We start from the raw sequence: 23,935 nt of genomic DNA, 5'->3' as shown, positions 1-23,935 counted from the left end.
AAATAGCGAAGTCTTAAGAGAGCAGTGAGTGTTTCATTCAAGCCTCATTTCCAGGAATTCTGTTCTTCCTGAGGCGAGCTCCGGGTATTGCTCAGTGCATTGGTAATTAGCTCAGGCCTGTCTCAGCTTTGCTTTCATAGGATATAGGCTTCTTGGGAATACTTGCAGCATAAAAAGACATTCACACCCAGATCCTCAAGGCATGTAAACACTTATCTTACACTGAAAAGAAACAAAAGGTGTTGTTCTGAATTTAAGGATGCCCTGTTGCAGAAGCTGGTTTAACGTAAATATTGTATAGCTAAAGTATTTGAACACATCAGTACAATACCCTCAAGATACATTTTGTGTCCTGCAGCACAAGAATATTGCACTACATGCCAGCCAGAGGTGAAGGATGTAATCTCACAGTTGCCATATGCTTGAAATTTCTCTGCATGGGAAGCAGCATCCTCAAAACAATCTGAGTTGGCATCGTCTCACAGCTATCTCACACAAGGGACAGCGCGTTGTTAAACAATGCTTCATTCTGAGAATTGTGATAAGTGCTTTGTATCTCCTGCAGTGAATGAAAGAGGACCCCACAGCACGAGTCTTTTCTATCTATCAACAACAAAATATCAAACAAATAGGAGAACGTGCAGTGTTACCACTCCATCTGCTTTGCAGACAGCCCGACAGCTTCTCTCCATCTTTATGAGGGCTGCAGTGCAAAGTTAGCTCACTGAAACACGTGAGAAAAGGCTTGCTCCTTTTGCCCCTTTCCTATTAACTAGAATACAGTGCTCTCTGCTTCACTGGAATAATTACTCTAGGCCAGGTGAATTTCCCAAAAGAAACTAAAAGAACAAGGGGCTGGGGGAGCCAGCCACAAAAGGAGCAGAAGATGGGTTTTCCACCCTTGGGTACCGCTGCCCAGTTGTGCCGTGTGTGTTTGCCTTCACATGGAGCATAGGACCCAGCTTCAGAGATGAGCAGGGGGAGCTAACTGCCTGCCAGAAGCTCGCTCCTGTGCCTCTGTTCCACAGCTAATGAGCTATCACTGATTTAATCATCTTTGTATTTCCCTGGGCCAGCTACAATCATAAGGTTTGTCCTTTTTTTTTTTTTTGCTTTTTGCCGACCTAACAAAAATCCCTTCTCAGGGAAAGTTCCCGTTGCTAACAAGTGATTCTGCAGGCAGCAGAGACATACTGCACTTTCAGTACTGATTCCCCCAGCACTCTGCATGTTTCAGGCTGTAGGTAATTTCCTGCCGTGCTTCTGCCAATCAACAGTGCTGCTGTGGCACACACCTCTCTACCACTATTCACCTACCCAAGTATATAGGGAAAATATCCATTTATATATACAAATATATTTAGCTATATAAATACATACAGAATGCATATAGTAAATGTTGCTGCCGCAAGACCAAACTGAAAAAATAAATCAATTGTTTATGGCAAAAATGGAGTTTTTATTTCCAGAAAATCTCTGGAGATACTAAAACTTCAACAGTTTTATTTACAGTGCAGTTCAAAAGATGTAAATTTGCAAATCATGTTCATTATCTGCTGTCATTTGCTTGGGCGGACATAAATACTATAGCAGCACCATTAATGTATAGATGTATCACATATAGGGGCTCACCCATACTGAGTGCACACTTAAGCCTTTACTGCAGTATCATTAGGAGGTTTCAGCAGGGACTGACTTGGTTGGAACAACTTCGCTGCTGTTGTACGCTTTTAAAATCTCATCCTTACCTATGTCTGTGCTCTTCTAGGCACTGCTCTCAAAAGACACCAATACAAGCCAGCGTACTGCCCAACTCGAGTTTTTGGGGCAGCCATAGCTCTAGGGGAGCCTTACCGCAGCGCCAGGTATTTGGGACAGAGGAAATGCTCTGCCATCACCCAGGGAAAGCAGCTCTTCGGAACATGCCACGACCTTTTCTATCCAGTACTCCAATCTGTTCCCAGCAAGCCTCAACCACACTGCCTAATGCATGCAGTCAAACCTTCATAATGAAATTCTCCCTCTAGCGTGATCTCCATTTCTAAAAATGGGGCCACACTGAGATAAATGAAATGCCTTGTCTTCGCAAACACCATCAGTCGGCACTTAAATTAGGAATAAACTAGAAAGAGCTCAAATTCAGCCTCAGTACCCTCTCATTTGTCTCCTACCTGTAAGCACATGTAGGCCATGTCAATTAAAACTCAGATTTCACCTGGAGAACCTTGGATCCTGCAAATACAAACCCATCTGGGGGTTGGGAGTGAACTTAGTCTTTTCCTGGCTGAGCTATCTACTAGGGCAGCATTTAGATTTGATTTCTTCTTCCAATAGAATAATGATGCTTTCAAAAATGGCACTGAAACGTCAAATTTCAAATGTTAAGGACATAAATTGGCCATTATTAGGTTAGTATTTCAAACAATTAAATTGAACTATAGCTGTTGTAGTTAATTAGTATTAATTCATTCACTTGTTGACTCATTCACTTTAGCACACAAAGGTAATCAGAAAATAATTTGACTACCTAGCCTGCATTAATGATTTGAAGAACATAAACCAAACACAGTTAAATGAGGTAATATTGAAACTGAATCACTGCTACCTGTAGATGACTGTTTCAGTCTTCTGGAGATAAAACTGTCTACTGGAATAGGTCACAAGGAGATATGACCTGGCTGACGGATATTTCATGTGGCAGCAGTTTATGTAATTTACGGTGCCAGCTTCTCGGGTTTTCCCTCATGCACAGGCTGTTTATTGACACAAACTGTGGCACAAACACACCTGTAAGTATTTAGGAGAAATGGATGCTGCTATTAGCACTACTGGCACTCGCAGTGACGCTACAGATCAGCTGTCCTATGTGCCCAGTTTTCCTCCAGCAAGCCAGGAATTGAAAGATCATGTCATTCATTTTATCAGCTTACTGAAATATCTACAATGCTACTTATAATGTTAAGTTTTCTTAGAATAAAGTATTCATTATGTTTCTCTGATTATCTTGTTCTTTGTCAAGATATTTGCCTGCCTGCAGTCTCTTCGGTGCTGGCAAGAGATGAACCACAAACACTAGACTATGCACTTACTCAGGCTCCTGTATTGACCCCCCAACACAGTGGAATCGCTCGGGAACGGTCTTCCAGTCTTTTGCCATCTTAACCATCGCTCCTGCATCTAGGACACCGTAGCCAAACAAGTGGTTGAATTCCAGCCCAACGCCATTTCTGCGCCACTGATGAACTTCATCGTGAAGCTGGTTCCTTTTGGAGGTGAGGACTGTCAGATGCTGCATGTCTCTCCATGTCAGATCCAAGCTGTGGAAGAGTAGCATGTCAACAGTACAGTACCCACAGATATTAAAGAAACGCAGTGTGTTGGAGTAGGCCCTTTGGTAAAAATTGCTTCTGTGAGTCACACATAAATTGTTTCTACATACATATCAATAACAAGCTTCTGATGATTTCAGTGGGAAGAAGAATAGGTTTTAATTGTGTAGCACTTCCCCAAAATTACAAAGTCATTTCTGACAGCAACTGCTTTCAACTACACGTTAAATATCTATCGTGCAATTTTTAAGCTAATAAAATGAGAGGGATATTATAGGAGATGATGAAAATAATACAAAAAGAAAAGGATGACGACACAGTTTAGTCTAACCTTCCTCTTAGATCTTGCCCTCTTTTCCTTGCCTGCTCCTCCTGCTTTCCCCATGGACCTTCCAAGGGTCACCCAGAGAAGCTCTGATCAGATAAAGATGGCGAGCTATAACAACGAAGTCTTGCTAATTTCAGCAGACTGTGAATATGGGTTATGCGCTGTGGGGGGCTGTGGGTTTGCACCGTGAGGTATGATGGAGGTTTGTCACCGGTGATATACTAGCACGGATGGAGGCAGTTAACGTTTGTCTAGATTCCATGATCATCCTTCATCATCAGCTCTTGTCTTCCTAGATTTGCAGTGATTATGATGACAGGAAGGGCACTTGCAAGTTTTTTTCTGGAAGCTTTAGCACTGACATTGTAATTCTACATAACTAAAGCTATTCCAGTTGTTTTATGATGAACTCTTTCAACATTACAATGTGTCTGATTCAAACCATCAGCCCCAAAGGATCAGTTTTTCAGCTTTCTGTGCACCAAGTAATAAGCATGTGCGCATGCTGAACATACACCAGAATAGCCAATTCCTTCAATTTCTTTGAGGTGACACAAGGTAGCTGAAAACCAGAGATCACTTGCATCATTCTTAGTGAAACCCTTTAAGAGTTGCCCTGTGTCTTAAAACTGTACTTTCCATTTCACAGATGAGCTAGTTTTTAGAGACAGTCAGATATATATGAGCTGGGAAACATTGCAGGCAAGAGGGAAATAGTTAGCCACCCCTGCCAAGGGCACTGCAACTCATCTAGGGAAATCCTGCACAGCACAGCAGAGGAGCAATAGAGTCAGGCTGGAAGGAGAGAGGAGACACTGACAGTTCTTTGTCTTTTTCTTTTCTGTCTTCTCAGCAAAGGCTAGAGAACCAATTTCAGACTAAAAGTTAGGCTAATTTTTAGTCGTGATTTCTGCTTGTTTGGCAAGATTTATTAAGGTCTTCATGGACAGCCCAAAAGAAGAGGAGTGATAGTTAGCACTGAGATAACAGGGTAGTAGTCCAGGTTAAACATGCAGTGGTCGGAAAATTCATTAAGTCTTCATATTTTTATGACCATGTTAATTTATTACCCTGTGGCTGTCCCACTAAATAGATTTGATAGTAGAAGGATTGATCATCCAAAGTTGAACACCTGGCATGTTTGTTTGATGTGCATAAAACCTGAAAAATGAGACTTGGTCCAAGTCACGTTCTGAGCACAATTGCTCTGCTAACGGTATAAACCTTGTCTCCTCTGCTAAATCTTCATTCTCCTACATACAGCTGAAGAAACCTATGTACACAGTGTTCAGTTTGTGCCAAGATTACAGCAACTGAAGCTGTATAGCTGAGCAAATGTTGTCTCACTTCATAAAACAGCTTAACACAAAGTAAAAAGCTGGTGTAGGTTATTTTAAGAAAACCTTTTCCTCATCATTAAAAAAGATGATGAACAAGAGGTCTCCAATGTCGTGAATAGCATGGAGAAGGTAAACGGACAATGGACATTTATTCTCTCACATAACGCAGCAATTATGTAGCACAAAAGCAAATTGCCAGCGATGGGGTGAGAATCAACAAAGGAAGCATTCCTCACTGCTGCCAAAAAATATTATTACTGTGGAATTGATTGCCACTGGATGATACAGGTGCCAAATACACAGACAATATGAAAAAGAATTGGACAAATTCAAGAAGGATAAATCTGCTCGCGGCTATTAAAACGGGATAGGTTGACTGCTCCCTTTCCAAACAACTGATTGCCAAAACTGCTTGGTGAAAGATCACTCTTAATCCCCGTTTGGTATTGTCGCCCCTAAGCACGAGGAACACAATGAACTCCCACAGATACGTTCATACATTTTTGTAAGCTGGGCATTCCCCACTGGGCATGTGGAGAAACAACACAACCCGTCCCTCAGACAGGGAGAAGACAAACCCCTGGAAGCTGTGGATGTAGAGGATGGGCAGAGGGAAGTCAGCCAGCACATAGACGCCTGGTGTAAGGCTCTGGCAGGGCTGTAGCTCCATCTGTAAGTTACCAGCCGTGTTTCTGCTGTTTCAGGCAGCTTGTCAGCTGCTTGTTCTACCGGCTGTGCCACAGCCAGCTTACACGATGAACAACGTTAAACAAACCCTGGGCCCCCTCCTCTCTAGAGCTCACAAGGAATTTCTTAACAGCATACTTAGCCTCCAGGGCCAAGGCGAACACTCCGGCTGCTTCAGGGGCAGCTGCAGACGTTCCTGAGTGACGCAGGGTGCAGTTGCCATACAAGTCTGTGGTAGCCTGCAACGATATTAGAGTTAATTAATGAAACCAGCTAGGCCATTGTCCTTGCAGCTACAGACCCAGAAAAACATAGAAAGTGGAGTTTGTGTCCTTGTCCTTCAGATGAATTGTGTATTTGTTCCCAGGATCTGTTTTCTTCTTTAGACTTGTGTATAAATTTGAAAACACGGTGAGAGACAGTTACAGAAGGTGGGAACGCAAGAATAAATTATGATGTAGGAAAACAATGTTCATTGTCGCTTAGGACTCATAAACTTCTATGCATATCATTTAATTCCTATAAACATGGTTTAACCAAAGCCCTTACATTTCCCCGTGGTTATCATGCAAGTTGGAAACTAGAATTGTTAACAGCACTGAGATGGCTAACATTAGTGCAAGTCCAAAGCCAGGACCAGTAACAGGTTGCTACCTTCTATGCAGATTAGTCACTACGAGAGACCTGAGGGAAACCTTACAAGTGAATTTTCTGGTGATTAAATTAAAAAGGTGCCACAGATCGTTCCAGCTGACACCAGCACAGTGCTGATACCATGACAGAAAACAGTATTTTTTCTTCTGCTGCTGCACATGGGCCTTTAGGATGCTGCAATGGACAAAGTCTCTGGGGTTTGAGACAGGCCACGCAAAATGTATAGCTGCCTTTGGCAAGGGCTGACCTTGAGTTACCACCCTTCCATTTGTCACTCTGAATTGGACTATGTCCTTGCTAGTGTGGAGGTGCTGAAGAGCAGTGATCAGTCCAGTGGAAGAGAATCTCAGTTACACTCAAACACTGCCTGTTTTCCAGTAGTAACTACAGCCCCTAAAAGGACTTGAGCATGATTCTCCACGCTGCTCTCCCTGTGAGAGTGTACCTCTGAGGGTAATCTGAACCTCCACGTTTCCTCTGTAGGTGACTGAGTGTCTGTCTGCTCTGTGCAGCTTCCAGTGCAGCAGAAGTCTGGTTCGTGACTGCTCTGCCAGCACAATTAAGGATGATTTCAGATGTCAATGCTTTTCATTTAGATTTTTACAGAGACCTTTTATCACACTGTCTTCTGGAAAGAGGGCAATTGAACTTTTAAATCAGGTTTCTGATAAAGCACCAACAATATGAAGCTCTAAGATACGGAAGATCATTGCTGTCCTCAATGTTAATCCCACATCTCCTCAGCTGACAGTCCTGGCACGATCACGTACTGCAGATGAGAAAATATCCATCTCAACAAAGGACCATCTGCTGCTCCACAGCAGACAGGGTTGTAATGGGTCGTGGGAGTGCAAAAAGACAGCAGCGACAGGACAATAATATCTGGACTCACCACACCAGCCTCCGGATTTCTCTTCCTCCCATTACTAAAGGTGGAGGCTAGGGTTGAAGAGCAGCTTTCATCATACAGAGCTGTCCGTCCATCATTTATAGCGGAATTGATGGAGATTGTCCACATGCTTGATGCATAACCATCACAGTTACAGTCATCGTAGCTGCCCCCATCTCCAGAAGCCCAGACATAGATGCTTCCTTTCCCACCCCGGCCCTGTGAAAAGGGAAAATTGACACTTTTAGGTTAAATTGCAAATAGGAAACAGCACCCACTTTGAACAGCACATTTAATTGTGAAGCTAGGCATCTCTAAAGGAGAAAACTGGTCCAAATAAAATATACATCAAGCTTAAGCTGAAATAAAATGGACTTCTACAGGTTATTAAATCTAGTTAACTGGCAGCCACAGCCAACTGTGCAACTTCATGCACACAGAGCGTTTCCATTTATCTCCTGTTTTTCTTGATGCCCTGAAGGCTTCTGTGCCAAATGCTAAGACATTTTATGGATTCATTAGCACTTATGTCAAGGCCTAAGTGCTATGAGGAAGGTGTTCTTTTAAAAGGGATATAGGTCATCTCAGGCACTAGGTTTGTAAAATCCAATTAGGCTTGGGCAATGGCTAAAAAACCCTGCAAAACTGGCACCTTTTCCTCTCAATAGATTTCTCTCCATAGGTATCATTGACTCAGAGCTGTTTTTCTGGCAAACCAGCTTCTACCACTGAGTAGAAAATAAAGTTATGAGATCGTATGAATCATCTAGAGAAAGACAGCCTACTGAAACCACTGCAAAGTCCAGGGATGGATGGGAGAGAACAAAGTTGAAGGGCAGCTATAAAATCTCTGTTGGTTAAAGGAAAGGCATTTGTGTCCTCTTCCTTACCTTCAGATAAAGAAGAAGTGGGAAGGGATCAACCAAACTCCTTCTCATCCCATACTAAGAGAGAGGTAGAGGCTGCCTGGAAGAGTGCAGGACCTGAGAAGCCCAATACTTGGGAAAAGATCAGTGCCACTGAAAGCAAGGCTCGGGGCCCCCACCAATTCCAGCACGGCCACAGTTTTTCTCCCTGTGTTTTGACTAATGTAATCCAATGTTTACTTCCAACAGCATCACAAGGGTGCAAGGCCTCAATTTAACACTCTGTTTACACGTTGGGCAGAAAATGAGAAAAAATATCTTCTGGCCTCTTCATTGTCCAGCAAGAGATGGAAATTAAGGAATACACAAACATAGCAACTTGCGAGGGTATTTTAATAGGGAACCTTTTCTGCAAGGAATTTAAATCAAATCTGAGCTCCCAGCAGTAGCCTCTATTTTTCATCATACCCCACTGAACAGAGCAACCTCATTATTTCAAGCATGTTAGTGAATTGCATTATAATCCATTGAATTGCACAGCAGGTTTGCTGCCACTGGGGTACATAACATCTCAGGACAGAGATTTTCATAATAAAGATGATAACTATGAAAAAGCCTTCTGAAATCAGCCTGAGAACTCCCACAAAGATCTGAGATCAATCATTTGTGTTCTAAGGCAAGAGGACACTGTTGCAAAAATACATAAAAACAAAGCAATTCCAGCAAATTATAAAAAAAAAAAAAAAAAGCAAAACAAACAAACAAAACAGCCTGCATAAGGAAAACAGTTATGCCTTTTTCCCCCTTTTTATATATCCCATCTCACACTCTGACTGCTGTTATCTTACAGGGCCCAAATGTGGTCTCTGGACTTGCTTCCCAGGCTACATCACAAGCTTGCCGTCACAGCCCCCATCACAGCACCTTGCCACCATCTGTGTCTTTTGGACAGCCTCAGGGGCAGCTGGAGCACATTTCCGTCTGTCCCCAAAAGGCAGGCTGCTGCCCAGCACAGAAAGCAGGTGGCTGCAAGTGCCAGGAACAGGACGTTTGGCATGTTGTGAACCCGTTCTTTAACAACTCTTTCTTTCCAGGGAAGAAGGGAGATGAAACATGCCACTTTCATGCCATAAATTCACAGAAATAGTTTGGTGCCTGGCAGTTAGCCTCTGCCACATTCAGCATAGGAAAGCAGACTTGGCCCTGCCTGGCATATTGTCCCATGCTGCCAAAAGTGCCAAAGCATTACCCCCCATGGCTGGGGTTGATGGAAGAAAACAGGCAAAACAGATGTTGGAGGGGTCAGGTGGAATCCAGAGAGAAACGGAAATTTAGGCTTGAGTGGGGGGCAGGTTTTATGCATGCAATTAGTGTCATGGGAGAACGGTCTTGGGATATCATTCTAAAGCCGTCACATCCATGAGCATGGCTTAGTGTTTTTTGTTGTTGTTGTTGTTGTTGTTTGTTTTGGGTTTTGTTTGTTGTTTGTTTGTTTTTTTTTTTTTTAAAAAGTAATTTACCTCTTAATATTCTAATTTCAATTTCATTTCCCTCTTAGCCATGAAGGACTGGAAAGAGAAGCAATCAAATGCTACTGGACTAAGCTGATGGCAGCCCATGTGCAATATATATTTGCAATAATGCTTAGGACTTGTTTGCTTACATTTCCTACTGCCAGACCCGCAGGAGTTGGATAGCTTGCACAGGCAAACTGTTTGTTGCCTGTCCTTAAGCATTGTTCCAAGTACAGAGCAGAAATACACGGTTTCAGGGCAAGTGAATTATCAGTTCTCTGGATGGTATTTGTCTAAACCAGAAAAATCTCGGTGGGGTCAATTATGTGTCACATTTAAAGCCAGCTGAAAGCTCCTATTTGTATCTCAACCTTAAATGAACCTCAAAAGTGTCAGTGGTGTCACTCAACTTCATCTGCTGTACATTTAGACCAAAAACGACTGGAGAAGGTGCCAGTGATGTATGGTAGAAACACCAGAGGGAGTCTGCAGGAACATTTAGGAAGAAGAGGGGAGGCTGCAAGATAAGATACATTTTAAAGAGAATCGTTCCTCCAGAATCCTGTTAAAACCTGCTCATTTCCCCCCAAATCAATGCAGAGCAGGCAGTCACACTTCTGAGCCATCTGAAGCTGTAATCACGCTCAGAGCTGAAAATGGATCTCAGTGCATTGAGGAGCAGCCCAAAAGAGGCCCACACCTCAACTTGCACTAAGCCAGAACTAAATCCTGGGCAAGGCTAAACGTTTGGAAAGTTGCAGACAGTACTGAGAAGCACTCTCTGCAGAAACAGCAGGCTTTCTATTTCCAGCGCTCTTCGTGGGATACGGTGCTACTGACAAAAAATATCCCTGTGAAACTTTATTGCCCATTTTCTCATCTTTTGAAGAGCATAATCCCAGTAAAACATCTTTACTTGATTATCTTGCAAAAGTGAGCTGGCAGGGGACTGCAGGCTAATTCATTTTAACTTGAGGTACATCTTGGACTCTTTTTTCCCTTGTTATTGTGTTCATTTGTCATGCTTGCTGGGCAAGTGCCTAAACCAGTGTTTCTCAAAGTTTTCATTCCTGGATCACACTTTCCAGATAAATACTGGTGGTATTTGACAAATAGATCTCCTCCAGCTTCCCTGACCTCTCCTGTCAAGGCTACAAGTGCTCATGTGAGTAACAACTGGGCCTCTAACAGGGCACAGACTCTGCCTTGGCTCCTCTCATTCGCTTCATCCAGAGCCTGGCCTCTGGGGTTGCTGAAACTGGATGGAAGGAACATTGTGGTCTTTCTGGCATGTTTCTGATGCAGACCCTTCTCTTTAGCCTGATCATCAGTCACGGATTGGGATCAGCACTAAGTTTCCAAGCAGGATGAGCATGAAAACACGGCACAGAGGCCTGCCACGCATCACGGAGTGCCGTGCAGACAGAACTGCAGCAGGGCCATCCTGCGTGAACTGGCTGCTGCTGCTGGTGGCCCTTAGCTGGTCTGCCTCACCCCCGGGTGTTCGGTGAGGAGGGAGGACAGGCTGTTCTGGCAGCTTTTTCCTCCCCTTCTCCCTCCTCGTGGCCACACACTCGGCTGTTACGCAGAGGACGGCTGCTTGGAGCTGTGTTTCAGTCAGGCTTCCTCGTGCTTTCATCTCATATTTTGTTGACTTCAGTAGCTGGCTGACTGGTTTCTCCTAGCAGACTTCTAAAACTAATTGGGTCAAGTAATAATCACCCAAGTACAAAAGACTGTTGCGTATCAGATTGTCAAAGAACTGGGCCCTGTAATTGCCAAACCCTAACAAAATGCTTTATGTAATTTACTCCAGTCTTTATTAGGTCACAGAAGAGTACTAAACTCCCATCCACCAACCCCCAATTAATTGTGCAAATGTTAATACTTCCTTTGGCTAAAAATAATGCTTGAGCAATTTTCTCTGCCTAAATTACTGTTGAGACTGGATAGACTTCTGTTATCCAAGAGAAACGAATGGAAAAATACAGTTTTGGTGAAGAGAGACAGCAGGGAAATGGGGAGGGAACTTGAAAAATGTTGAGAAAAAAACTTTTAATAAAAAATAAAATAAATCAGCCTGCTCGAACATTTCTTCTTTCCCTTTAAAATTTGCTCTCTGACTTAAATTTGATCAGTTTCAGTAAAGCAAGCAAGAACTTGATGACCTGTGAAAATAAGCAAAATACTTCGAGCGAAATGCTCTGGCTTGGCCTAAACTAGACATGCCTTTTTGTTGGATCCTGGGCTGTGTACCACAAGTGATAATGCATAGCTCTAGTCCAGCAGTTCTGCAGGCATAATTCTGGTGCTGCTAACATAGGTAAAAACCAATCCCATCCTCTCTTCAGTAGTTCTGAGCTAGACTTTCAGTAGGAAAAAGATTTTAAACATACAATTTACTTTCCACCAGCAGCAGTGCTGGTCTCTCTGTGCAGACTTCCCAGTGTTTGTGATGTTTCCTGGCCTCACCGTTTCACCTGTGGTTCTTGCAGTGCTGTGCATAGGTTCCCAGCCTTGCTGAAAGGCAAAGGCACATGGCTGCTGAGCTGTGGCACACAGATTAGGCAGAAAACATTCCTGGGGGCAGTGAGACAGCAAAATCTACATTTTGAGGCTAAATTAGCATCTTGTTTCCTTAGAAAAACATTAATTTACATGTCAATAACGACTATTCACATTTGGAACTTAGAAACAGTCCATGTAGGCCCACGCTACTGCAACACAGCAGCTTTCTGCTCTTGACATGAAAGTCATTGAGTCTTTGTGAAGGGCAATATTTAACCCTGTTGTAGGAACACATGAAGCACAAATGATACAAGAGCCAAGGTCCTCAGGTGACCAAGGCATCCCTGAAGCAGACAGTATCACAACAGAAATCAGTGGCACTTGGGATTTGCTCCTGTCCTGTCCCCAGAGAGGCATGGCCGTTCCCCGACCCATGGCAGGAAAGCAGATGGCCACAGACAGAACTCCAAACCCAGACCATGTACACATTGAGAGGTGGTGTATCCTACCATGAGGTCAGAAAAGCTGGTCAGGCTGTTCTACCAGAGCCTGAAAAACCCTCCCACCTGATAAATGGGGCAGCTTCAGAATACCAAACAGATATGATATACTCATGTGGGGCTATAATGTGGTTAGATTCCCAGACACAATAGCAATATGACAGTAAAGGGCTCACAATGTATAAAGAAGCTTGTAAGGCTTCCTTAGAAATGGAGTAATCAGAGGCTGTCGTATCATAAACTAATTCCCCTATCCTCGCTTGGCTGCCAATAAAATAAAGTTAGAGGCATCTAACTGTATATACTTCGATAGCATGCTATCCTCAACGTATTTCAAACACAAACGCAATGTGCGTGGCCTTGACTGGAGGCAAGTGAGAAATATTTCATTTTTAAAGCTGTCCTTTCTTCCTTCATTGGTGAGCCCAATTACAGAGCCATGATGAGACTATAAATTCTTAATATTGTTCCCTTGGCAATTTATACTCGTGCAGCATTTTCTTAGGTAGAACCATATTATGGAAGCAATAACACTTTCACCAGCACATGCACAAATGGATCATGGCTTATGTATTCTGGTTGAGCTGGCAAAGTCTCAAGAAATTAATTCCGTCCATGAGCAATTCCTTGCAACCTACTAATATAAAAGCCTACATCATAAAAATGCAATAGATAGAGACCAGCTTAGCTTGATAACTTCCTTTTACTGCTTTAAATTTCTATTGCTGAAGCTGGAAATACTGAACTCATAAAGGAGCAAGAAAGAAATGTTTTCTGGGTATTGCATTAAAGACGGGATGTACCCATAAAGCATGGGTGGAATTAGTTCTTGAGCTAGTTACCTCTTCCTGAGCTTACAGTATTAGATGTCTGCTGATATAATTCTGGATATAAGGCACCAGAGAACAGAAGTCTGTAATTAAGAGAATTAAGAGAGTTGTGCAACCACTGAGATGCCATTTACTGTCTCTCTTTGCTCCCCTTACCCCAAGTTGTCTGGTCCCCAGGACAGGGAAGCACAGGTCAGACACGGGCTATGTAAATCACACAGCATTGCTCCAGCCAGCCCTATTTATAAAAGGCTACTACAGACTCACTCCCCCTTCTCTGAAATGGAAGTACCTCTCACTCAGATGATATAGCTAGCTTGTATTTGGCACTGCTGTATTTGGGCTGCTTAGTCCTGGGTCCACCACCATGGTTTCTTGCTCTGCTCTGAATTTCAGTTTGTATTTCTGCACCTGCAGTAACACCCCTCCATAGCTCATAGAGGAAATACACATGCAAACAAGCAACACATTAGGGGCGATGCAACTGAGTGTATAAGCAGCCTGGTCTCGGTGCAGGGGAGAGCCATCTCAGGACAGCCCAGAACGTTAGGCTGGAGACTTCCTGGGGCTGTAAGGAAACATACACCTTTTGTCTAGACGCCGTAACTTGCTGCTGTCCACAGATGGCGTCTAGAAGCCAGATAATAAAATCCCATGACATAAATCCATTGTAGCTCCTGGCAAGTGTGTCTAGAGAAAGAGCAAGTGGCAGCGCACGCTCTCTGGACAGCTCTTCCACCAGGCACAGCAGCATTTGTCCCTAAGCCCACTGCAGGCCACCCCCATCTGACTCGGGCACAGACTAGCGCAGTCTCCTGTCACAGCCAGAGCCAACATCAGATATCTCACAGCCCAGGGATGTTTGTGTGTCTGAAACTATTCCAACCTCTACCCTCAAGTGAGCTCATTTATCTTTGCAATTCAACTACCACTGTTCGGTGACCTGGTCATGCTTTATGGGCTACTGACCCTGAACAAAAGTTATGAGATAACACAGTGAAGAGCAGATTGCATGAAAAATGCTTGGGATTACAGCTAAATAACATAAAGCAGTTTGAGTTCCCTTCCCAACACTTGCTGATTGTGTGTATTACACCAACACCAAGTTCTCACATGTGCCATCCCATTGTGTTCAGCCTTAGAAGTGCAATTAGTAAAGAGAGCCCATAAAGGAATTGCCAATGTGATGGACAGATTCTCCAGTCCTTAATTATACTATTTACTGTTGCCTTTATTTATGCTATTTATCTCATGAGTGAAGATAACACTAAAGTGATGGTATGATTAAGACAGAAGGTAAGAATTATTTTAACAAATGCCAGGAATCGGAAATGGAAGAGAAGATTTATCAGCCTTAGCCCATCTGGTTATGAATGCATCCCTTCAAGCCATATAAACAGACATAAACAAACACGCAAATGAGAAGTCTCTGAGTTTCTGCAGTTATCATCATGTTAAAATTACCAGGTGGGTGTTTACCCCAGGCCTCCCCGCAGCTCAGGAAGGAGGATGCCAAAAGGACAAGACAGTGGAATGGAGTTTGGGGAAGGATGAAACCCTTTCAAGTCTCTCCTTGAGCCAAGTTCCCAAGCATGGTGGCAACAAGGCAAATGTTACCACTGTTCATCAGCTTGGTTAACTACATATTCCCCATAAGAACATCATATCACTCCCAATTACTTTTTAGTTTATTGCCATAGAGGCAAGGATATTAATCTTGCTCTGTGCAAGAGATCTTACGTTTCCTTTCAGGACATTTGAAAGTATGGCTTTTAGTTTAACAACACATTTTTATTCTCAGCATGTTGCTTCTTCCCTGCCAATATTTCAGCTTCATCACTAATTCATGAACCATCACTCTGGTGAGAATCAGCCCTAGACTAAGAAAAAGCATTCCTACATTTATTTGTCTCTGTTTGTAAAATATACTACTTTTCTTTTTAACAAGTGTTGTGCTTTTTTTTTTTTTTTTTTTTTAAATTCTGAAAAATGATCATAAATTAGATTTACATTTTTATGGCCAACAGAGAATTTGGTGCATAGAGTGCAGATGTAAGCTAGATAGAATGGCAATACATCAAAAGCTTGTCAGTCTTCCTTTACATGCAAGGAAGACTGTAGTGGGATTTTCAAAGCACCGTGGAGAGTACCCAGCATCCACTGAAACCCTGCAATATCATAGGAAACCTGGCTCTCCATGAAAAGAAAAAAGAAACTAGAACAAATTACACACCAAAACTCTTCTATCACATGAAACGTAATGCACATAACAAGGGTAGATAAAGCTATGAGCACAATGTGAAGGGATTTATTTGTGGGGGGAGCTGTCTTTTTGCGTGTATGTATTGCCAAGAGATAGCTGCGATACCATCACTGTAAAATTAAGTGTAATCGTTCCTCAACAACAATTTATTTCTTAGCTAGAATGCAATATTATCCCTTCTGTTCTCCAATTCTGCAATGGCTGTTTGACAGAACTTTTTCCTAATGCAGGCTCATCTGTTCATTTTATGCTTTCTGGTATGATATGAGAGCAATCCTTCCCAGAGGGCAGCTCACCATCACCATTCTGCCTTCTTAGCAAGCATTAACCCTAAGTTACCCCAGGGTCCTTCTGGCCCTAACATTATAAATTATTTCTTAAAGAGAATTGCAAACACATTCAGGGGGAGGGCATTAAAAAAGTTATATGCCCAACACCCCCAGGTATGGGACCACGACTAGAGAATAAAACAGCAGAGTAAAATCCCTTCTCTCATGCTGAACATTACAGAGGTGTAATACCAGTGTAACTCCACAAACAAGAGAACAGGATGACACAACAGCAAATTAACTGAAAACTCTTTTAAATATCAAGAAACTGAAAAAAAGAACAAACAAAAAAAACTCTAAAAATTAAAACCTGCTTCTCTTGAGAGGATAAAATCTCTTGTTTTTGACTAGTTTGCATTACCCTGCCTGCGTTATTCATGCCTTTTCTGTTACTTTTAGACTAGTTCTGCATGGAGCAGAATAACAAAAAAACAGGATGGGAATTTTTCTGTAGCCAGATTCTCTGCTCCAACCAACACTGGTGGAAGGATGATCAAGTATCCACCAACTGTAAGACATAGAAGTGTTGCTAAACATAAAACAACCATGCCACACATCAATGAAAGATTCTCCTTATGACAGGAGTATGTAAGGGGATCAAGGAAATCTTTATGGAAACTCTAGACAGATGGAAGAAAGACATGAGAAGAAAGCCAGCTTGTGTAAGTTGACTTCATGGGGACTTTGAGCTGGTCAGAGGTTTGTAAAGTTCATACTACAAAACTGAGAAGACTCAGGAGAAATTCATGACAGGTATTCCTGAGTTATTGGAATATGTTGCCAAATTTGTAGGCAAGAGCATGAAGATGAACATGAAGATGCCCATAATTCATGTTATAGGCAAAACATTACAGTCTCTGAATATCTGAGAATGCTCACCACCTACCACAGCAATAGATTTAATTATCATGTCACCAAACATGGTACACTGAATGTGTTGTTCACAGGGAGGTGGTGATGAAGAGTGGGTGAAACTGGCACAGGCAAGAGGAAAAAATAATTTGGATGGAAAATGAGTAATTGCAGAGCTCCCACACAAAACCACCCCAGATGTTCTGGGGAATTTCAAATCTTTTCATTATGGAAACCCAACTATAATCCACAAAGAGAGGAGGCTCCTTCCCTACAACAGGAGTAACTGTGGTTGTCACAACTGCATGACACCAAAGAGAGACAAGAGACATGCAAGGTTTGCTTTTTTGGACTGATTTGTTTCCTTTTTAACTTATGGCATGCATTTTACCTGACCTTCTAATATAATATAGATTTAACAGATTCCGAGATGCCATTGAGTGTCTTTGACAAAGAGCAGAGACTGTCCCTGGAAGGAGCTGAAAGGATGGGAATAAAATAAGGAGGTTCCTGGTACTGCAGAATAATATTAGTCCACAGACCGGGTGGTGCAATCACAGCTGTAATAATGATCACATGAGTGATCTGTGTCCGAAATGACAATTAAACTGGTAGCACACCAAAACAGGCAACGTGACATCAGTAGTACAGCTGGCATCTTTCAAAGCAGGGACTATTTACAGGCCTCTGGAGCCAGGATGTGATCAGGCTCTTCCATTTTGAATGCAATAGCATGTGAAAAGCATATGGAAGCTGACTGGAGAAAAACACAGTTGCATGCAGGAGAGCACAGTACCCTGAGACTGTGCAGTAAAAAAATTGCCACAATAGTGCAGGGAGAATGACAACGGACCTTAGAATACACTGAAATCTGGGATAGTTTACACAACTGCATTGTGCCCTGTAACAGCTATTGGAGGATCAGGTATGCCCTCCATGAAACCAGGTGACTGGTTTCAGTGCAAGTGTGTACATACCTCTCTGCCCCGACACCTCCGTTAGTTAATAGGAGCGTTACCTTGTTCACACCATCTGCCATCGCTTGCAGTGTTAGCTCTCTAGGTCCATCCACGGTCTTTCCATTATCAGTTGGTCCCCAGCTGGCACTGTATATATCTATGACTTGGGGCATATGACTGATAGAGGAAGCCTCAATAATGTCTGTCATAAATGGCTGGTCGAGCATTCGAATACCTGTGGATTTAATCAGCATAAGCATGAATTATGCATTGCCCAGGGCAAGATGAAAGCTCAGCACCTGGATAAGTCCCCCACTTACAGGTATTTTCATGCATTCAGCAATTCTGCACTTGTCATTCACTTTTCACCAGGGTGTGTTTACCCAGCAGGATGCTAGCACTTAAACATCCAGCCGCAGCAATGCAGCATGGTTCAGAAAGAGAAAACTCCTTACTGCTGATTACAGAGTATCTTTCACCTACTATTTGAAAACATTTGTGTTCAGCAAACTCACTTTTAATATTATTTAAATATTATAAAATGCTATTTAAATCATAGTTTGTAACAACTAAGGATAAGGATTACCACCACCACTCAACGTCCTGCAATTTATACTCAGTGATGTGTTGACACTTCGTTTGTTTTTCAAGTCATTTTTCTGTTTATTTTGGTTCTTCTCCAGAATTTAATCAGGAAGGGAAAAGACAGTAGACAATGATTTCCTGGAAAACTATTGATGTCTCAACATGCAGACACAATAGTAAAGCATGGCCAATATTTGTAGGGAAAAAAAATAAATAAATAAAACCTGCTTCCTATAACCTATGTCACAGTAGAAATTGAGTTAGAGTTTAAGTGATATGATCCAAGGACATGTCAACTTCATAAGACATTGGAGAGCTGGCTGTAAGCAAGACAGAGTGTATGACAAAACCAGCAGTGCAAGGCCCTGCATCCATCATACCCCTCACAGGCCAGCTGCACTGCCAGCCAACCTCTTGGCCTTTGGATGAGACACGAGTAACCAGAGACACTTTCCAAAGAGCTGTGACAGAAATCAATGCCACAGAGCCCAACAGTGTGCACGGCAGTGGGGAGCCCTGTGTACAAGCCAGTGCTTTCACTGTATTCCATACAAAATCCGCGTGGCAAATATGAGGCTGGGAAGAGTGGTGTTTGCCAAACAGGCATGGTATAAACTTCAAATGGAAAATTGACCAAAGCTGGATAATTCCTGATCTTCTAATTCAAGCTAGAAATTATTAAGTGAACCTCAATGGCTGAGAAATCCCCTGACATGCTTGTAAAATGGAGGTCTGCACTGGAACCACAGAATTAATGATTGATCCTGGGAAGACCGAGGACAACAGGGGGAGCCAAGCAATCTGGCTTGACTTCAGGGAAGAAAGAAAAATAAAAAATAGATATGAGAATGAAAACACACATTTCCCCAGATCACTGCTTACCAACTTTCCAATTCCACCTGCAAACGTGACCCCGAATCATGTCACCTGCAGCCTGCCAGCTCTAATTAACTTCTGATTTTCCACTGACCACAGGGTGGTGCTGTAGGTGCACACCGCCCTTATGCAGGAAAGGCTAGTTCCCCCAAATCAGTGGGGATTCTGCTACGAAGGAGGCAAATCTGGAAGACTATTTGTAGGCTACTGGCCATGAGAAAAAGCCTTCACCTCTCGATTTTTAAACAACCAGCTTGAAGCTGTACATTTTACCATTAATACAGATGTGAACCTGCCAAAATCCCATGCCTCAAATCACATTTCCTCTAAAACCAGTTATTGCCAGAATGTAAACTTTAACATGTCCCATCTGTGAAGGAGACACTGCCTCTGCTGAAGGAGAGGGACAAGCACTAGACCTGCCTTTTTGGTTACTAACTCTTATGGGATGTTTCTTGGATAACAGCTTAGCAAACGCTGCTTGGGGTCCTTCTAACGTGGAAGTTTGGCTTTGGGTCATGCAGTGACAGGTAAAACGTGGCCTTCCTCAGACTCTTCTATCATGGCAGTGAACTGGGGACTGGCCCAGCAGAGCAGAGCTGCCCTTGCACACCCACTGCGAACCTTCCCCAGGAAGCAATGGGTGCATCCACACTGGAGTTTAGTGTGGATTAGGGAATGAAATTGAATTCATAAGCATCTCTCTACTTGCTGTGCCCTTGTTAACATCATGGAACAACCTTTCAGTGGGAAAAACAGATTTCTTTAGGATGAAACTAAACTGGCACATGCTGTCCAAGCATGCTCAACTCACTCCAACCACTGTGCTCAGTCTGTCAGCGCAGACAAAAGCTATTTGAAGTAAAAATACCCAACACATCTCAGGTGTGAATGCTGGGTGCTAAGCACCACCAAGTCCACTCTGTGCCTTTACTCCTACCACTCTGCCTTGTTATGGGAGAGGAAAGCAATGACTGCAGAGATTCCCAGCACTGCAGGGCCTGTGCTGTGAAAGCCTGAGGAACAGAAACAGCGTGGGATTTGCCTTTTCAAGTACAATTTCCAAGTACAGCAGAAATTTGTATTTTACCTCCTGAAAAATGAGATTTGTCACAAATGATTCTGCAACTGTGCAGGGAAGGAGCATTGCAAGCAGGGGATAACATAAGGAGAAGATGAGCTGTTCCTCTGCAATGTCTTTGAAGAAGCAATATAAGGCCCTCAGCTGAGAAGACAAAGCCATGGAGAAATTCCTCTCTCCAGCTTCTGTAAAAAGTAATAAACACATGGTCCAGTGCCAGCCTGCAGTCCTGTCCTGGGCAATGCTACCAGTCCCTGCAGGAGCAGTTTTGCCTGAGGAGCATTTACACCTTGGATTGCGACTGTACCTGCCACCTTGGAGTTGTACGCAACTCCCACACCGCAGATGTTGTTGTTGGCAGCAGCAGACACCTCTCCCGCACATCTTGTCCCGTGGCTGCAGAGGAGAAAACATAGACACCATGTGAGCCCAGCTAATTCGGTGGTCAACTGCATGTGCTGAATGAAGATGCATCACCCTGGTCCTGGTTTTGCCTCATTGTAGGCAGATCCCAGAGCTTCAGAGGAAAACCCTTCCATGGCAAACTGCCGAGCGCTGTACTAGGATCCTTGGATGAGCTCATTCCTTCCTGAAGCACAAATAATCAATTTCCCCTCTGCAGTACGGATGATGCTCGCTCGGAGGTTAACATGCATACTTATGCTTCATTTAGTCCTGAAGTTATTCAGCCCTTTTCTTTTTAACTCTGGGTGTCAAATTCTGTCTTGTTACCAACTATTAGGCAGCAGAAACAGCCCCTTGAAAGAACAGTGCAGAAATAAATCAATATTAAGTCCTGTATTTTTGTGACTAGGCAGCATGACACCCACTATTTTAAGCCCCACAGAACTAGGTACAATTGCCTTTTTGCTCTTCAAATATGTATCAGGAGTATATCCTTGCCCACAACAAAATGCTATGCAAAGAGGTGGTGCAAGATCAAGCTGGAGCAACAGAAAAGAGCCGCAGGGGTCACTGCATTCCTCGGCACCAGCACTGTGGCCTGGCTGGCCAGGCCCAAGGGCACCTGTACCCTCCTCTTCCAGCCCCTAATTCCCAGGAGAGCCAAAGGCAGAAAAGGGGCTGCAGCTGTCAACTCGCAGACCTCCTGCTTTCAGCTCAAATGGGAAATGTCTCTGACACCGAGGTCCAGGTTCAGGCTGACACGTGGCGTTTCGAGAACACTTGGTGTCTCTGAAGTGCTTTACAGCTCTTAACAGCTGGTTAAGAAGCTGCTGGTGGCTTTGAGGCAGGCTTGCAGGAAGGCACATTGCATTTTTCTTTCTCCTAATTCATCACAAAAATTAAACAACACAGAAGTTAAATAAAGGCAACATAATATAGTTTTAAAAAACAGCGCAGCAGCAGAGCAACTAGCAAAATCTATGCTGATGACAGTTTTTTTAAGATGTTCCATCAATATGAATCCTTCCTAGCACTCACATCCATCCCCTCTGTGCATTACAGCTGGCACTGCTCCTACAGCATGCTAAGGATTCATGCAATTAGCTGTGCTGTGTTGTAAAGGCTATACAGAGTCCCAGACGAACCATCACTGGAGGCAGCAGGATTGTTTTCTTTTAATCAGCTTTTTTCTCCCTCTCTCCCTTTAAGCACCTCTGGCAGAGGTGAGTGTAAAATTAATAAAGGGGTGAGAAGCGTCACATCCTTTTCACTGCTGCACTTGGAAGAGCGTGTTTTTCAAGGTAGCTCCAAGAAAAAAAAAAGGCTGGTCTCAAATGGACACAGTGTTGTGATCACGATCTCACGCAAGTTCCTTTTACAAAGGGGGGAGAGAGGTGAGTGATACAGACTTCTTATTCAGCTGCTGGAGAAATTTCTTTCAACATTCAAGCAGGTTTTCCCTCATGCCCTTGTTCAAGGAACTGTGAAAAAAAATATACGGTTGCTAGGCATTCGTTATCTAGTCACCTGTGGGCTAGCTCGAAGCCACAAAGCAGAGTAAATGGCTTTGTTAAAAAATTGGCTTAACTGAGGCTGGGGCACAAAAAAAAATAATAATAATAAAAATTAAATAAAAATGGTGATGCTGTCAGGTGAAGTCTGTATCACAGAAGCAAAAACCGTATTAGGACTGCCAGAAGGTCCTCTTCCCTACTTCTGCTCTCCAGCGGTCCGCATGATGGAGCCTGTGAGCAGACCTGTTCCAGCAGCTCAGGGTTTAGACACCATGCTGCTGGCTGGAGGGAAAAAAAATCACATGCGAGTTACTGCAAATGCATTTAGTTGAATTATTAATGGAAAATAACAGACTTTTCAAGTCTAGCCCTTTCTGCTGTTCATGTATCATTGATAAACCCATTGTGGTTTCTGTGAAGTAACCTGTGTCATGGGCCCAACTCACAGCTTCTCTGTCCAATGGTCACCTCATCACCAAATTTCAATCTTTAAAACCAGGGGATAAAAATAATTAAGTCGCCTGATATTGTGGCCTCTGAGCCTTTGAGTGTTTGCACATGGGGAAGCACAGCAGGAAGGGGGGCACTGCTTTGGGAACATGCCACTCCACCTGTATCCAAACACTCAAAGAAACAGAAGTAGTGCTGCGGCTCTCCATTATTCGTGTGGTAACGCTGCAGGTAGAAAGAGCTGTTATATCCCTTTATATGAATTCTCAATTATTGCGTGGTTTCCAGTGTATCGATTGAAAAACAGAGGAGGAGGGGAGCAGGTGTTTTTATACTTTTAATGAGCGCTGTCTGGAAGCCAAGGGGAGACTCAGTGGGATTTTGTTTGAATCCATAATAGATAAAGGCCTTCTTTTTTCTTTAACATCTGAAGAAAACAGATTTCCAAGATAGAAAATAATTTTATGCCCAGCAAACTCTGATCTGGGTGAGAGAATATATTGAATACAGAGGCTACAGGAGTGAAAATAATTATTTGTTATTTATGTCCCAGCAGAAATTCCTAATCTCAGAGCTTTGAGATGGGGAGCCCCGTGCAGGCTCGCAATGAGGAGTCAGAGGGCCATACAGCAAGGCTGAGCTATCCCTGATGTGCACAGGTACCTCTGCACAGCACAACGTGGTCCCTGCCGAGCTCCTGAATGTTATGCAGGAGGTGGTGGTGGAAGCACAGCTGCTTCCCAAAGTGGGCACCAGAAAACCACTCTGAGTGCTGGGGGGCTGCCTCTGCTTTTGGGAACTGGGCTTGGTTCAGGTTCCTTCACTGCCCTCACTGCTTCTTGGGCTCCAACACGGCCCTGCCTTGTGTTGCACCCAGCATTTCCCATCCCAAAATGTCATTCTCTTTGTGGGCTTGGTCCCCAAGCTGTGCTCTGAACACAGTCAAGCAGAAAGTCTGGGGAGCATGGGAATAAATACCCTTGCTGCCCAGCCATCTGCACACCTCTGCTGGGAACAGCAGCCAAACTGCCTGCCTGCAGCTCCCTGCCTGAAGCACCAAATTGTCCCCTTCCAAAACCCACCCTGCTTGATTTCACAGGCCAGTGGCTCCTAGATATAGAGGCCAGAGTGCTTCCAGCAGCCTTAAAAAGCACCAACTGGAAACGGAATCTGTAC

General features: G+C 43.4%; 1 protein-coding gene across 1 annotated transcript in view; it reads right to left on the bottom strand.

Moving 5' to 3' along the window:
• PCSK2 (proprotein convertase subtilisin/kexin type 2) overlaps window positions 1–23,935 on the bottom strand; it is a 101,068-nt gene that overhangs the window by 4,810 nt on the left and 72,323 nt on the right. Inside the window, exons 7-11 of the mRNA XM_032185278.1 lie at window positions 20,698–20,786; window positions 17,908–18,083; window positions 7,231–7,446; window positions 5,823–5,923; window positions 3,090–3,317 (exon numbers count right to left, since the gene is read on the bottom strand). Of these exons, the coding sequence (XP_032041169.1) occupies window positions 3,090–3,317; window positions 5,823–5,923; window positions 7,231–7,446; window positions 17,908–18,083; window positions 20,698–20,786 (810 nt within the window). The remainder of the gene's footprint in view (window positions 1–3,089; window positions 3,318–5,822; window positions 5,924–7,230; window positions 7,447–17,907; window positions 18,084–20,697; window positions 20,787–23,935) is intronic.

Source organism: Aythya fuligula, chromosome 3, assembly GCF_009819795.1.
Source record: "Aythya fuligula isolate bAytFul2 chromosome 3, bAytFul2.pri, whole genome shotgun sequence".
In the NCBI taxonomy this organism is placed as follows: Eukaryota; Metazoa; Chordata; class Aves; order Anseriformes; family Anatidae; genus Aythya; species Aythya fuligula.
The sequence above is the reverse complement of the archived record's forward strand: the minus strand, read 5'-3'. Positions and strand labels throughout refer to the sequence as shown.